This window comes from Leuciscus leuciscus (assembly GCF_965113295.1).
Source record: "Leuciscus leuciscus genome assembly, chromosome: 9".
Lineage (NCBI taxonomy): Eukaryota > Metazoa > Chordata > Actinopteri > Cypriniformes > Leuciscidae > Leuciscus > Leuciscus leuciscus.
Window position 1 is genome coordinate 10619009 of NC_138733.1, and position 14548 is coordinate 10633556.

The 14548-nt window shown below is 38.7% G+C and overlaps 1 protein-coding gene and 2 long non-coding RNA genes across 4 annotated transcripts in view; 2 read left to right on the top strand and 1 right to left on the bottom strand.

The window, feature by feature from the left end:
* LOC309506453 overlaps positions 1-11011 on the bottom strand; it is a 191062-nt gene extending 180051 nt beyond the window's left edge. The window contains exon 1 of the long non-coding RNA XR_014208755.1: positions 10306-11011. This is a non-coding gene — a long non-coding RNA (uncharacterized lncRNA). The remainder of the gene's footprint in view (positions 1-10305) is intronic.
* The window catches only part of LOC309506436 (NACHT, LRR and PYD domains-containing protein 3-like), a 271279-nt gene that overhangs the window by 154682 nt on the left and 102049 nt on the right, over positions 1-14548 (top strand). For both annotated transcript variants that reach the window (XM_082180383.1, XM_082180384.1), the window contains exons 7-9: positions 8672-9046; positions 12176-13942; positions 14271-14441. In XM_082180383.1, coding sequence (XP_082036509.1) covers positions 8672-9046; positions 12176-13942; positions 14271-14441 — 2313 coding nt within the window. The remainder of the gene's footprint in view (positions 1-8671; positions 9047-12175; positions 13943-14270; positions 14442-14548) is intronic.
* Positions 9053-11146, top strand: LOC309506464. Its single transcript, XR_014208768.1, has 2 exons — positions 9053-9766; positions 11009-11146. It is a non-coding gene; the product is annotated as an uncharacterized lncRNA (long non-coding RNA).

Genomic DNA, 14548 nt, shown 5'->3' on the forward strand with positions numbered 1-14548 from the left:
TTGCCTATTACTTTTCTTAATTTCTTAAAAAATCTTACTGACCCCAAATTACTTTTACCGGTTCTTTGCGGCAAGCTTTATGCGTGCGGTCGTGCGCTTGAGTGCGGCTATATTACGTAAACGCTCATTATCCTGTAGGCTATATAGCCTATTTAAGTAATTCAATTAATATAAAGGGGCGATTTGTCCACTAATGGCTTAAATGAATAACTATAGTCGACTAGAAAATGTTTTTTTGTCGGAGGCAGCCCTTATTCCACATATTTACAAACGCCGTGGGCGCACCGCTTCACCATCTTGCTTGGAGAATGTTTGTCGGACCTGCTCACATAGTAACGGTTGCTATGATGTGTGATTGGACAATGGCCGTTTTGGGGGAGGGGCCGGCGAAAGGTCAATTGGGAGACGTACCGAGAAGCGTTGGGGTATTCTCTTTAAATGCCTGACCACAAGAGCTGTGCATTTGGACCTACTCCCGAGCATGAGTAGTGACTCATTCCTTATGGCCCTTAGAAGGTTTATCGCGAGAAGAGGAACACCTGCAGAATTATGGTCGGATCAAGGTACGAACTTCCGCGGGGGTCAAAGGGAGTTACGGGAAGCTTATGCCGCACTGCTTCCTGACCTGCAGCGTCAACTTGCCCGCCAACGAATCCACTTCCACTTTAATCCTCCATCTGCCCCTCACTTTGGTGGAGTTTGGGAGAGGGAGGTAAGGTCAGTTAAATCAGCCTTGTACACAGTTTTGGGTCCACAGTCAGTTCCGGAGGAGGTCTTAATGACGGTCTTGTTGGAAGTAGAAGCCATTCTGAACTCGAAACCCTTGGGCTATGTATCGTCAGACGTGGCTGATGCTGACCCGGTGACACCAAATAGTCTCCTCATGGGGCGGCCCGATGGATCTCTGCCTCAAGCCGTGTACCCCGAGTCAGAGATGTTGAGTCGCCGTCACTGGAGACACTCCCAGATCATAGCGGATCGTTTCCGGTCCAGGTTCATACGGGACTACCTCCCTAGTCTCCAAACCCGGCAGAAATCGCAGGCCTCTCCTCCCAACCTAAAGGAACGGACGGTTGTGATGATTGTGGACCCCCAACTACCTCGGAGCCTATGGCCTGTAGGACAAGTGATCAAGACCTACCAAAGCCCCGATGGTCATGTCAGGTCCGCTGATGTCCAGATAAAGGGTCAAGTGTATACCCGACCGGTAGCCCGCCTGGTAATCCTGCCGGCATTACCAAAGGATAGGCCCCCAGCACTGACTGGTTAAGTCGCCTTTCATGGAAGCAAAGATGCTTTGCATCTTTGGGGGCGGCTGTATTGAAGGCTCCTGCAAAGGGACTTTAATTATGAAACTGTAGTCATAGTAGTATGACGAAAGAGGGCAGCGTAGTTCGTTAAGCTGTCGTTGTTTGCTGTGTTCGTGCAATCTATTCGAGCTGCTGGCTGAAAGAATGACGATCCTAGTTTGGTTGTGGGGATTGCTACAGATTGAACATCAAGGTGTTAGTCACTGACCACAAAGTAAGCCGATTGTATTTATATTTGTGTTAACAGTGATTGCTTTCGTGTTATATGCGTCTGTTTTCAGACGAACATGCCCAAACATGCCCTGTAACGATCATTCTGTGGTATTCAGTTTAGTGATATTTTCATATTTGCGATTATTCATTCATAACTTGGATGTAAACCAGTGTTATTGGTTCCTAACAATGTTTTAATGATACCATGTTGTTCTGTCTAGAAGCTACAATACAGAATCAGTGATTAGCATTATGTTTATGTAAATACAGTTCATATACGTCACCATTCTATCTATATGGGAGCTGTATATTTATAGTGACACGTTATCACTTATTGCTTGTAGTTCTCTGTGGAATACCCTCTTTCCTTCATTTATTTGTATGTTTATGAAAGAAATATCACTGATGTGAATTAGGAATACTTTGATTTCACTATGCAACCGTGAATGTTTGCTGTTGTATGTATTTTAGTTTCACTTCCATTTCACTTATCTCTTTATTGTACTTATTTTTGCAGACTATCTACATCTGTCACTGTACATCTGTGGCCCTACCTTTCCCTGCTAATACACAGACTAAACTTGATTACCTGTCTCCTCATTATTGGTGCTCTGACCGGCACCCAGGGGGGTTTACTCATCCAGTGCCTTACAAAAACCTAACAGTCCAAAAGTCTCTATAACACAATCAGTGAAAAGGCTAGCTCTATGAACGTAGTAATAGGCCGCCAATTGTCAATTAATAAAGGGTCCTTGCTTGACTTGGGTATAAGGGATATAGCCTAACTCCCTTTTTCATAGTAGAGGTAATTTCTCCCTGACTGATGCATTCCTTATACATATAAAATAAAGGCAATTTAATAAACTCCCAGAAGTGGAGATAAAATTCTACTGAAAGCCCGTCAATACCAGGGGATTTACTTTTTTTCATTGAGTGCAGAGCTTGATTAATTTCATCTATTGACAAATCAGCGTCAGAAATTTGACTAAATTCACGATCAATAATTGTAATACGGTGTTTAATTATAGCAATACATTTTTCACAGATGTCATAGTTAAATTTAGAGGTATAAAGATTGCTATAAAATTTGGTAACAAATTCTGATATTTCTTTTGGGTCTTTAGAGATAACTCCATCGATGTTAAGTGCTGAAAGAGCTTTCCTCTGACCGTTTCTTTTTTCCAGGACAAAAAAATTGCTAGAATTATTTTTCCCCTCCTCAAGCCATTTTGCCCGAGACCTTATATATGTACCTTTGGCCAACTCTAAGTAAGCTCTGTCGAAATCCAGATGTATTTTTTTTTATTTCCATTATCTTCTTCTTCTGTAATCTTATCTTTAGCTAGTAATACATTAACCCCCGGTTTCACAGACATAGTTTAAGCTTAGTCCCAGACTAAAGTGCATGTTTGAGCTGTTTTAACTGAAAGCAACTTGCACTGACAGATAATAAAATATGTCAGTGCCATTATTTTGTCTCAAGATGCACACCAGTAATGTTTTTTTCCTAAGGCATGGTTATAAAAGCTACTTAAATGTCCTAACTGAAGTAAGGGCTAATCCTGGGTTAATCTAAACCCTGTCTGTGAAACCGGGCCTATGTCTATTAACCAACTCTGAATCAGTTTTATGTTTAATATCTTTAAGTTCCTTACTTCTTTTAACTGCAATATATCTAGCTTTATATTTAAAGAACTCCCAATTTTTTTTTTATAATCTCTGGTTAATACGGTAAATAATTATTTGGTAAGATTGATGATACTATTATAAAATTTTTTGCCTTGTCTTGTAGTTTCCAATAGCCCCTCATTCTCGGGTTATCATTGATGTCACTCAATTTTATTGCAACTAATTTATGATCTGATAAGGGGGCAGTGACGTGAGAAGCATCTTTTACATAGTTATGGATAGAAGATGAAATTAGAAAAAAGTCAATCCTAGATCTAAGAGATAAACTTCTTTTGGACTGTAGCCCGGTGAGCCTAAAGAAACTCAATTTGAAAGTAATGTTTATTTTACATTATAATGTGTATATTTTATTTAGTCTGTGCCTTTACAGTGTTTTCATCTGTATGTATATAGTTATATAATTATATATAATATTATTTAATGTTTAATATCTGATTTACGTACTGACGTATGGCGCAATTGACGAGAGAAAGGGTGTGGCTGAATGATAGTGAGAAGAAGGAGAAACGAGACGAGTCGGACGAGGAAAAAGATTGTGAAGGCTAAATATTAGGATTTTCACACGATAATCCCGTATATACAGACTTAATCAGTCATTAGTATTGTTGCTTTGCTAATAAGAACTTTATTTAGCAATTATTTGTGATATTCATTCTGGATTTCCCTCCATGCGCTCGTGAGGTGATTCGCGCGAGCAACGAGCCGATCGCATTCGGGAGGCGAACCAGATAGCGCTCCGGTGCTGCGTTCCAGTCCACTTTTAGACACACACTTGCGAACTTCCCTAAGCACTTCCCCTCAGGGGAATCCCTGCCGCCATTTTGAAGTGCGTTCCACTTCGTGAAGTGGACGAGGGAAGTTTAGATGGACAGACCCTCGTTCCCTCGATTTTGACCGAGGGAGCGAGTCTACTTCATATGTACACTTCAGGCACCTATATGTCCCACAATGCAGTACGATTGTGACGTCACCACAGATCTCGTTTAATCACCACCACAGCAGACAACTCTATGATATATTATATATTTTTTTATTTATTTAAAACAACCCAAACACACATATAAACATTTGGATGCTGCATTAAACAAATTCTTAAAGGAAAAAAAATGTAAATAATAAATCAACTACAGCTGATTCCAAGTGATCAAGGGCTTAGGACGTTCCAATTCAGCCCATTGCAGTTTCCGCCAGTAGTGCAGTAGTGGGCACTCGCAATGACGTACATCCGAGTGAACGAGACGGAGGGAAGTTAGCAAGTGAAGGGCATGACAACTTTGGACTGGAACGCAGCCCGGGTGACCGGAAAAGCCCGGAGTTCCTCTGGCAACGAGGGATAGATCGTCTCAACAGATAGCGCTCCGGGTGACCGGAAAAAGCCCGGAGTTCCTCTGTTGCATCGCGGGAGAGTGAGACAGCCGCTCGCGCGCGCTGTCGTCGGCAGTAATCGCGGGACACATCGCGTTCGGGAAAACATCAGGCCTGCAACGTAGAGTGTACACTGTGTGTGAATGAGAGCGTGAATGTGGGCCCATTTAAGTGAGTTTTGATTTAAATTACTGAGTAGTTCATTGAGTATATTTGAAGACTGTGTTATTGAGTTAAACAGTTATACATTTGAGGGTGTTTAACACTTGTGAGATAGGCTAAGTGTTTGGTTTATTTTCTGAAATTGTAAATCCTTTAAACTTATTTTATTTGATATTTTATTTTATTCCAAAAGACTGATTTGAATTTTCATATTATTTTATTACATTTCACATTCAAATACATAAAAAGACTCATAAGACAAGTATTTGATCCAATAGTCTTTATTGCTGCTGAAGGGAATGGAATACATGTGATTATTATATGTAATCACAATATTGACACGAATACTTACCCAGGCCCCAGCCTTTAATATAGCGGGTATCATTACTGGGGTTACATACGCAAATATTAAAATTCAGTGTGAGGATTATAGGAAGGAATATTTTAATAATTGCACTAGTAGCCTATTTGAATTGGCACTGTGGTGGAGCAGCTACGCAAGTTTTGTAATGTGAATAATTCCAAACATTTATGTGATACAAAAAAATCTAAATTGATTTCCAAAACTTTTAGATACTTATTTTTTAGTTGTTTAGTTATTTCCCTATGGTAAAGCACTGACAGTCAGATTTATTCAATAGTATGAAAGCACCCCTTTGAATCTGCAATGGTCTATTCCACTGCTGTTATGACTTGGCCTCAGTCCAAAACAAAAGTGAAACTTATCTTTGTTGGGACTCGGGCGCCATTTTATAGCCTACCAAAAAATATCTGCGTCACATGTCCAAGAAAGAATAAAGACAAGAGTAAGTACCAAATCTCATCATTAGTCTAAAAAGCATTCTTGAAGATTGCTTTTAGTTTAGTACGTATATTGGTACTAAAGCCTACCGGTAAACTGCGGTGATTCTTCACCGTACAACATCGAGCGCAGTTACAGTTCTTGGTCGACGATATGAAGCCTATAGACCTCGCTCTTATCGAATCATACTGCACGTAATCTTAATCGTTGTCCATTTTAGCTTTGGGTTTTTTAGTTTAAATTGAGCGTCAGCGTCAGTTCTGGCAGGCCAGGTGCTAGTCAAGACGCTGCTAATGCTATTTGCTAACAACACTGTCCCGTCAGCTGAGCTGCATTAGCTGGCTAACTCCCCTCGCTGCTCAATGGCCAAAGCTCAAACAAGGTGCCCTATTTAAAGCACATTCAGTTTGCTCATACATGCTTGCTGCTCGCTTCTGGTGATCTGTATGCTGGTAAAAAGCTGTTTAATTCCTTCATCTAGCTCGTTTCTCAGAAGGAGGTTTAGTCATCTCTTCATAGCGCTTACACTGTAGACCGTCAAAACAGTTCAAAGACAGATAATTCTAGGTAACAGCATGTTTTAGCTATTGCGGTCTTGAATAGTCATTTCAGTAATTAATTATTTTTACCATAATATAAATTGCTATATTAGGGTGGCTCAGACGACACCGTTCGAGACACTCAATTTCTGTTTTGGGGGGGATAGCTCATCTAGTCAAAATAACGTGAGCGCCCTTATGCTGCTGCTCCATCCCCTCATGCTGATAATGCTGTCCCTATATGCGGCTGCTATCTCCTCATACTGCTGCTGTCCCCTGACTTCTGCTAACTCATGGATGGTCAGGGGACTCATCTGATCAGAACATACTGCTGCTGCTGTCCCCTGACTTCTGCTAACTCATGGATGGTCAGGGGACTCGTCTGATCAGAACATACTGCTGCTGCTGTCCCCTGATTCTGCTAACTCATGGGTGGTCAGGGCTCATCTGATTATAACATATTGCAAATTATCCGTATATATTTGTAGATTACTAAGCATATAAATTGTTAAAAATAAAATCATCCTCTGTATCTCAGAGGATTGCCAGGTGTGGTTTTGTTTGGGGGGATATTTTAGCTCTCACAGTCCTAAACTGTGTGAGCGTTCCCTAATGCTGCTGCTGCTGTCCTCTGACTCTCTGCTATTTCATAGTGCTCATGAAAGGTCAGAGGACTCCCTGAACAGAGCCATACGGCCAAATTTCAATTCAGGAACATCAACTTGTTTGCAATCTATTCAATAAAAATTATTAAATTATTTTTATTGTCTGTGTGTTCTTGACTTAATGGACCTGACAGAACTCTGTTTATTAGCATACATACTTGCATATTTGTGTAGTGTGGGTTAGTCTATTTATGTATACCTTCTGTTTTTTACGCGCTATTTTTTTTATTCAGAGGACGCAAAAAGTAAAACTACGAACTATTTTCAGTTGTTTATTTCGGCATTTGCTGTAAGATTATTTTTGTAATGGTTACATGATGTTCGCAATGCCTTTTTCCTATATTTAAAGCTGCCAAGTTTACCTCAAAATGCTCACCACAGACGTTATACCAAAGTTTCACACCATCACTTCAACTAGTAACGTTAGCTACATAACATTAACAACAGTTTCTTTCTATGTATTTCTCAGTACTAGTAGACATTTTCGAAACTCTTCAGACTGTCAGTACAGCAGCAGAGTCTGAGGATTAATCTGTGGATCAATTCGTCATTGCTTTGATATATAAAAAAAAATGCTTTAGATTTTACACGTTTACACTTTCAAAATTCCATAATATTTACAAAAAGAGAAATACTCAACTAATTGTCTAAAATAACACTAATTATTATTATTGTGACTCTGTGTTGGTTTAGTTTTGTGAGTCAGTGTTTTGGTGAAGGTGGAAGATCCAGCTATCCTGATCCAATATGGATGACACTCAGACATCCAGTGATGAAGAAACCAGGTACTCTTATTAAAGATAAGAAATAGTAGGCTAAATATTGATACACCAGTAAAATGCCACGGTGAAGTTAGGTATAAAGATATGCTGGTTTTATATTATAGTATAATTGTGTAGTATTATTTATCTCTCTTGTATAGTATTATAAATTGTTTGAGTGCTTCAGGAACAAACAGTTGTAAAATGTTATAATGTTATACTGCAACTGTATGCTATATGCATAATAATTAACTCTGGAACATTAAATTATTGAAAAAGATGTTAATGTGAACATAATGAGAAGCAAGTGGTCCTTGCCATTATTCCATATTTATATAATAGAGAAAAATTGATATGTGCAGTTTATGTTTATAGTATGTGTGTTTTAAATCTAAAATGAACAAAGATGAATTAAAACACTGACATTTTGGTACATGTGTGGGAACAGCTAGTACTGATGGTGGAGAACAGGTGAACTGGTGTCCATTATAATGACCCTCACTCTTCTGTTCTTCACTTCTGTTATTCCATTCACAAACAATCATCAAGTTTATCAGATTCAGAAATATCTGAGGTCATCTATTTCCACAGGTACAGATATACTAATAGAGCTTGTGTAATGTACAGTATGTTTTTTGCCTGAAATTGGAAATTCTTGTCATTTATATTAGTATACTATCCCCATATTAAAGGTATAGCGGAGGATCTTTCCAAATTTTAGATAAGACCCGCCCTCTCCACTTTTTGAAAAGTTTGATTGATTCACCAGAATGATTGACAATTAGGAGGACCAATAGTATAGGTTACCCACCAGGAAGTAAAACATCCTCCGCTATACCTTTAAATACAGATTGGAAAGCATATCTTCACACAAATAAATGTTTCAATGTTTTCTCTTGAAAGTGGAAGTGTATGTTTATTCATTCGTTTTGCTAATGTGCTATAAGTGTCTGATTTACTGACATTTTTGTGTCCCTGTATGTTTGGGCCCTAAATAAATAATTAAATAAGTGTTTACAGATTGAAGTGGTTCTTACTAGAGGTCAGTTTAATGATTGAGGGGATTAGTCACATGTTGTTGTATATAATGTGTTTATTTAAATTTGATGTGATTTTAGAGGTGAGCCAAATGTTACAGTTTAAATGTTACACTCCTCTCTTACAGTTCAGTCCAGCAGAAATCACCAGACTCACCAGAGCCCAGCTGTGTGTCTATGAAGAGTGACTGGTCTATGGATCCTCCTCCAGTGCGTTTCAATGCTCAAAAGAAATCATCATTCTCACCAGAGCCCAGCTGTTTGTCTATGAAGAGTGACTGGTCTATGAATCCTCCTCCAGTGCGTTTCAATGCTCAAAAGAAATCATCATTCTCACCAGAGCCCAGCTGTTTGTCTATGAAGAGTGACTGGTCTATGAATCCTCCTCCAGTGCGTTTCAATGCTCAAAAGAAATCATCATTCTCACCAGAGCCCAGCTGTGTGTCTATGAAGAGTGACTGGTCTATGGATCCACCATCACATCATAAATCATCTGCACTCCGGTACAGTATTTCTGCATACATATGGTATCAGTATTATTTGCAAACACTAAGGAAAAGCTGCAAAAATTCACTGATGCTCAAGAAGCCAATTAAGAGCTGGGGATGTAAACTTTTGAAAAGGCTTGAGATGTGTGAATTTTTCTTATTTTGTTTAAATGTACCCGGATGATTTACATAAATAGTATATAGAATGTTTCCCAGAAAAGAAAACCAAAAATATATAACAATTTAGCCCGATCATTCCAAAAGTTTTCATTTCTTAATGCATTGTGTTGGCTTCTTAAGCATCAGTGAGTGTTTGCATATTTTGTAAGAGTTGTGTATGAGTCCCTCAATTGTCCTTAGAAAAGATGGATTTCAAAATCCTAGTCTTTGTTGGAAAACATCAAATGTGCAGAAGATGCTGGAAAACCAAAGAGTTTGCGGGACCACAAGTATTTTTCTGAAGATCAGTTGGCATTAAACTGCTCAGGACAAACAAGGGACTCATGAACAACTATCACAAAACTAAAAGACAGCTGTGGATCACCCAAGTAATGACACACAGTATTAAAGGGGTCCTATTATGCTTTTTCACTTTTTCAACTTTAGTTAGTGTGTAATGTTGCTGGTTGAGCATAAAAAAGATCTGCTAGGTTACAAAGATCAAAGTCCACACCAAAAGAAGATATTTGATTGGTAACACTTTACAATAAGGTTTATTAGTTAACATTAGTTAATGTATTAACTAACATGAACTAACAATGAGCAATACATTTGGGTTACACTTTATTTTAAGGTGTAATTGTTACAGTGTAATTATATATTTAAGTACTGAGTAATATTAATTAACTACATGTACTTACTATAGGGTTAGGGTAGAGTTAGGGTTTGGTTGAGGGTTAATTGCATGTAATTATGCATAATTTACTGTCATTACTATGGTAAGTACATGTAACATATGTAACAAGAACACTGAAAAATAAAGTGTTACCTACATTTGTAACTGTATTAGTAAATCTTTGTTAATGTAAGTTAATAAAAATACAGCTATTCATTGTTTGTTCATGTTAGTTAACAGTGCATTAACTAATGTTAACAAATACAACCTTTGATTTTAATAATGTATTAGTAAATGTTGAAATTAACATTGACTAAGGTTAATAAATGCTGATGAAGTATTGTTCATTCTAAGGTAGTTAACTAATGTTAACTAATGAACCTTATTGTAAAGTGTTACCATTTTATTTAACAGAATTATAACATTAAAACATTATAACCTCAACGTTTGTCTGTGCGCTGCACATTTTATGGAGAGCAGATTCCAGAAGAGAGTACAATGCAGGCGAATGAGGCTATACGCACAAAAGCTTTTCCAGAAACACACACATCAAAAAATACCATTCTGAAACATCCTGTGAAATCCATGCTTGCAAAATTCATAAATGAAATCTGTTCAGCACGATCCTCTTGTTCATTCAAAGTCTGAATCGGGTTTGAAATTGACACCATCATTAATATTTACAACTGAGTAGAGCTCGTGGTTATGAAGGGGCGTGAACACCAAGCAGTGCCAATCACAACACACTGGGCCAGCTAACCAATCACAGCCCATTTCATATTTCGGAAGGAGGGGCTTCATCAAAAAGGCCCGTTCGAGAGAAATTGTGTCACAATTCTGCAAGAGATAGGACCCAAAAGCAAATGAGCTGACAAGGGTTTTTTATTAACAAGACTGAAGACTTGAGACAGCAGGGAAAGTGAAGCGTGAACCACAGTTCAGGTGACCACTGAGACCATCATGAAGATAGCGATGACGTGAGTACAATAGAGGCAGCTCCAAAGGAAAGACCAGGCAGGAACACAAGGAACTCGTAGCTTGATGTAGATCTCAGATGTAGCACCAGTCTTGCCGCCAAGTAGAGCCTCACAGAACCAGAGGTTCTGTAACCCAAACAAGGGTTAGATAGCTGCACCAGTCAGGCAGTTAAGAGTCAGTGGCCAGGGAACTCAGGATACAGGGCAGGAACACACAAGACAGACAAGATATAGCAACAATTAAGAGAACCAAAATTAAACTAAGACCAATGACTAGAGAAACAAAAAGTAAAGAAATAAAAATAACTAAAGCAAACAAAATGAAGAGTAAAAAAACTAAGATCCTAAAAATAAAAAAAACTGGAATTGCAAAAGAAACTAAGACAGAGCCACTCAAACACAAGACAAACATAGAAACATGAAACAAAGACAACATAGACAAGACTGCCAGGGCAGAACCCTGACAGACTGGGGAGAGAGCTGTAATAATGTGAAATATAATGCGTTTTTTGAACAATCAAGCATGAAAACATAGTAAACCCCAAAAACAAAATCAAGAGTTTGTCAAAGGGCATAATAGGACCCCTTTATAATGAGCATATGTAAAGGGCGGCACTACATTTTTATGATCTTTCCCATTTTTATAAATTATTAACATTTTGCAGATTTGTCAGACTGAGTGGCTCACATGGTAGAGCACTTGACATGTATCTGAGCTATTGGTACATGGGGACCCAGGTTAGATTCCAGCCTGAGTCATGTCCCGATTTCCTTCCTCTTTCTCTCTTTCTATGCATTCCTGTCACTCTACATGACACCATACTATAAGGAAAAAAATGCAAAGAGAAAAAAGTATATTTTAACATTTAGTAAATTCTGCAAGGTGTATATCCATTCATCAGTGCAACGTGCAAACAACATACAATAATGTCAACAATAACAAAACAATACAAAAGTAGCATGTTTACAGATATACTAGAAAGAATATAAACTGATCAAATTCTTTCTACATTTTTATTGCTTAGTATTTTGGTGCACAAGACTGTAAATTCTTGTGAATTATTTCTTAGTAATTTAATCCTCACCTGATGTTTTACCATACATTTTATATTGGTAAAGCATCTCCACACATCAGCAGAAACATCACATTGTCGTGTGTTTTTCTTGTTTAAATGCGATGTCTGTTGATTTAGAATTTCTGGAGCCAATTAGGCTCTACAATATGAATGTTGTACACAAATATGTAAAGTTGCTCTATTATTGAATTATTGCAAATTTGCATTTATTTTTTTGTCGACTGAAATGTAATAATGTGTTATTTTAATTCTACAGTCGTAAATCTAAACTTAAAACAAGTCTGAGGAAGAGGTTTGAGTGTCTGTATGAAGGAACCGCACAGCAGGGAAACCCAACACTCCTGAATGAGATTTACGCAGAGCTCTACATCACAGAGAGTGAGAGTGGAGAGATCAGTAATGAACATGAGGTGAGACAGATTGAGACGCAATCCAGGAGAGCAGCAACAGAGGACACACCGATCAAATGCAATGACATCTTTAGACTTTTACCTGGACAAGACAAACCCATCAGAACTGTGCTGACAAAGGGAGTCGCTGGCATTGGAAAATCCGTCTCTGTGCAGAAGTTCATTCTGGACTGGGCTGAAGAGAAAGAGAATCAGGACGTCCAGCTCATATTTCCACTTCCTTTCAGAGAGATCAATCTGATGAAGGACAAAACACTCAGTCTTTCAGATCTTCTTCATGTCTTTTTCCCTGAAACTAAAGAAATGGAAATATCCAAAGACAAATATAAAGTGTTGTTCATCTTTGATGGTCTGGATGAGTGTCGTCTGCCCTTAAACTTTCACACCAATGAGATTCTACGGGATCAGACCAAAGAGACCTCAGTGGACGTGCTGCTGACGAACCTCATTGTGGGGAATCTGCTTCCCTCTGCTCTCATCTGGATCACCTCCAGACCAGCAGCAGCCGATCTCGTCCCCTCTGAGTGTGTCCATCGAGTGACAGAGGTACGAGGCTTCAATGATCCACAGAAGGAGGAATACTTCAGGAAGAGAATCAGTGATCAGAGTCTGGCCAATACAATCATCACACACCTGAAGTCATCAAGGAGCCTCTACATCATGTGCCAGATCCCAGTGTTTTGCTGGATCTCAGCCACTGTTCTGGAGAATATGTTGAGCGAAGCAGAGACTGGAGAGATTCCCAAGACTCTCACTCAGATGTACACACACCTCCTGATCCTTCAGACCAACATCAAACATGAGAAGGACTATGAGAAGAACGTGACCGATGAAGACATGATCCTCAAACTGGGGAAACTGGCTTTTCAGCAGCTTGTGAAAGGCAATGTGATCTTCTATGAGGAAGACCTGCGAGAGTGTGGCATTGATGTGACAGAAGCATCAGTGTACTCAGGATTGTGCACTCAGATCTTCAGAGAGGAGTCTGGCTTGATTCTGGGGAAAGTCTTCTGCTTTGTTCATCTGAGCATTCAGGAACATCTAGCGGCTCTATATGTGCACCTCTTTTATAAAAACAATAGCTCACAGGTTTTCTCTAGGGATTTTTGTGCCATATCCATGTTTCTGAAGCATAGTTTATCAGATGTACATCAGAGAGCTGTGGATGAGGCTCTACAGAGTAAAAATGGCCATCTGGATCTTTTCCTGCGGTTTCTTCTGGGTCTGTCAGTGGAGTCTAATCAGATTCTCCTACAAAGACTAATGAAACAGACAAGCAGATCTGACAGCAATGAGGAAACAGTTGAGTACATCAAGGAGAAGATCAGGACCATTGACTCCCCAGAGAAATCCATCAATCTGTTCCACTGTCTGAATGAACTGGGTGATCGTTCACTAGTGGAGGAAATACAACAGTATCTGAAATCTGGAAGAATAAAGGAAGTCAATCTCTCTTCATCTCAGTGGTCAGCTTTAGTCTTTGTGTTGTTGACATCAGAGGAGAAGCTGGACAAGTTTGATATTAATGATTTTGTTGGAAGAGACAATAAAACTGAACAACTAAAGGCTCCTCAGAAGCTTCTTCCTGTGATTAAAGAGTCCAGATCAGTTCAGTAAGTATCAGTCAGAACAATCAGTTCACTGTTAAAATATTTAGAAAATAAAAGTTAATAAATCTCCAGTGCTGCACATGCTGTCTAGAGTTTAGTGGTCATATGTTTTCAAAGTCAGAGAAGTTGCATATTCAGGTATCAGTTATTAAAATGTTCTTGCAAATAAAAAAGGAAATAAGGAAATATTATTTATCTTTCTTTCTTAATTGATCCATCAAACATATTGATTTGTGCTTTAAGTTTGAACTTTCTCTTTAATAATGGATTCACTGCTAAACTGATCTGATCTGAACTGAGAGATTGAAGAGTGTGTCATTGTTCTCTACAGGTTGAGGGATTGTGGCGTCACAGGTGAAGGTGTTGCTGCTCTGACTTCAGCTCTGAGATCAAACCCTGAACACCTGAGACTACTGGATCTGTCATATAATAAAATATCAAATTCGGTGAAGCATCTCTCTCCTGTACTGGAGGATCCTCGCTGTAAACTGCAGATACTGAGGTAAGATCATCTCTCCGATATTCACATATATCTTTGTCCTCGGTAAGAAGTGTCCTTTATTCTAATTTTTAGGGCTGTTCTTTAAACACACTAAATCTCAGCACAAA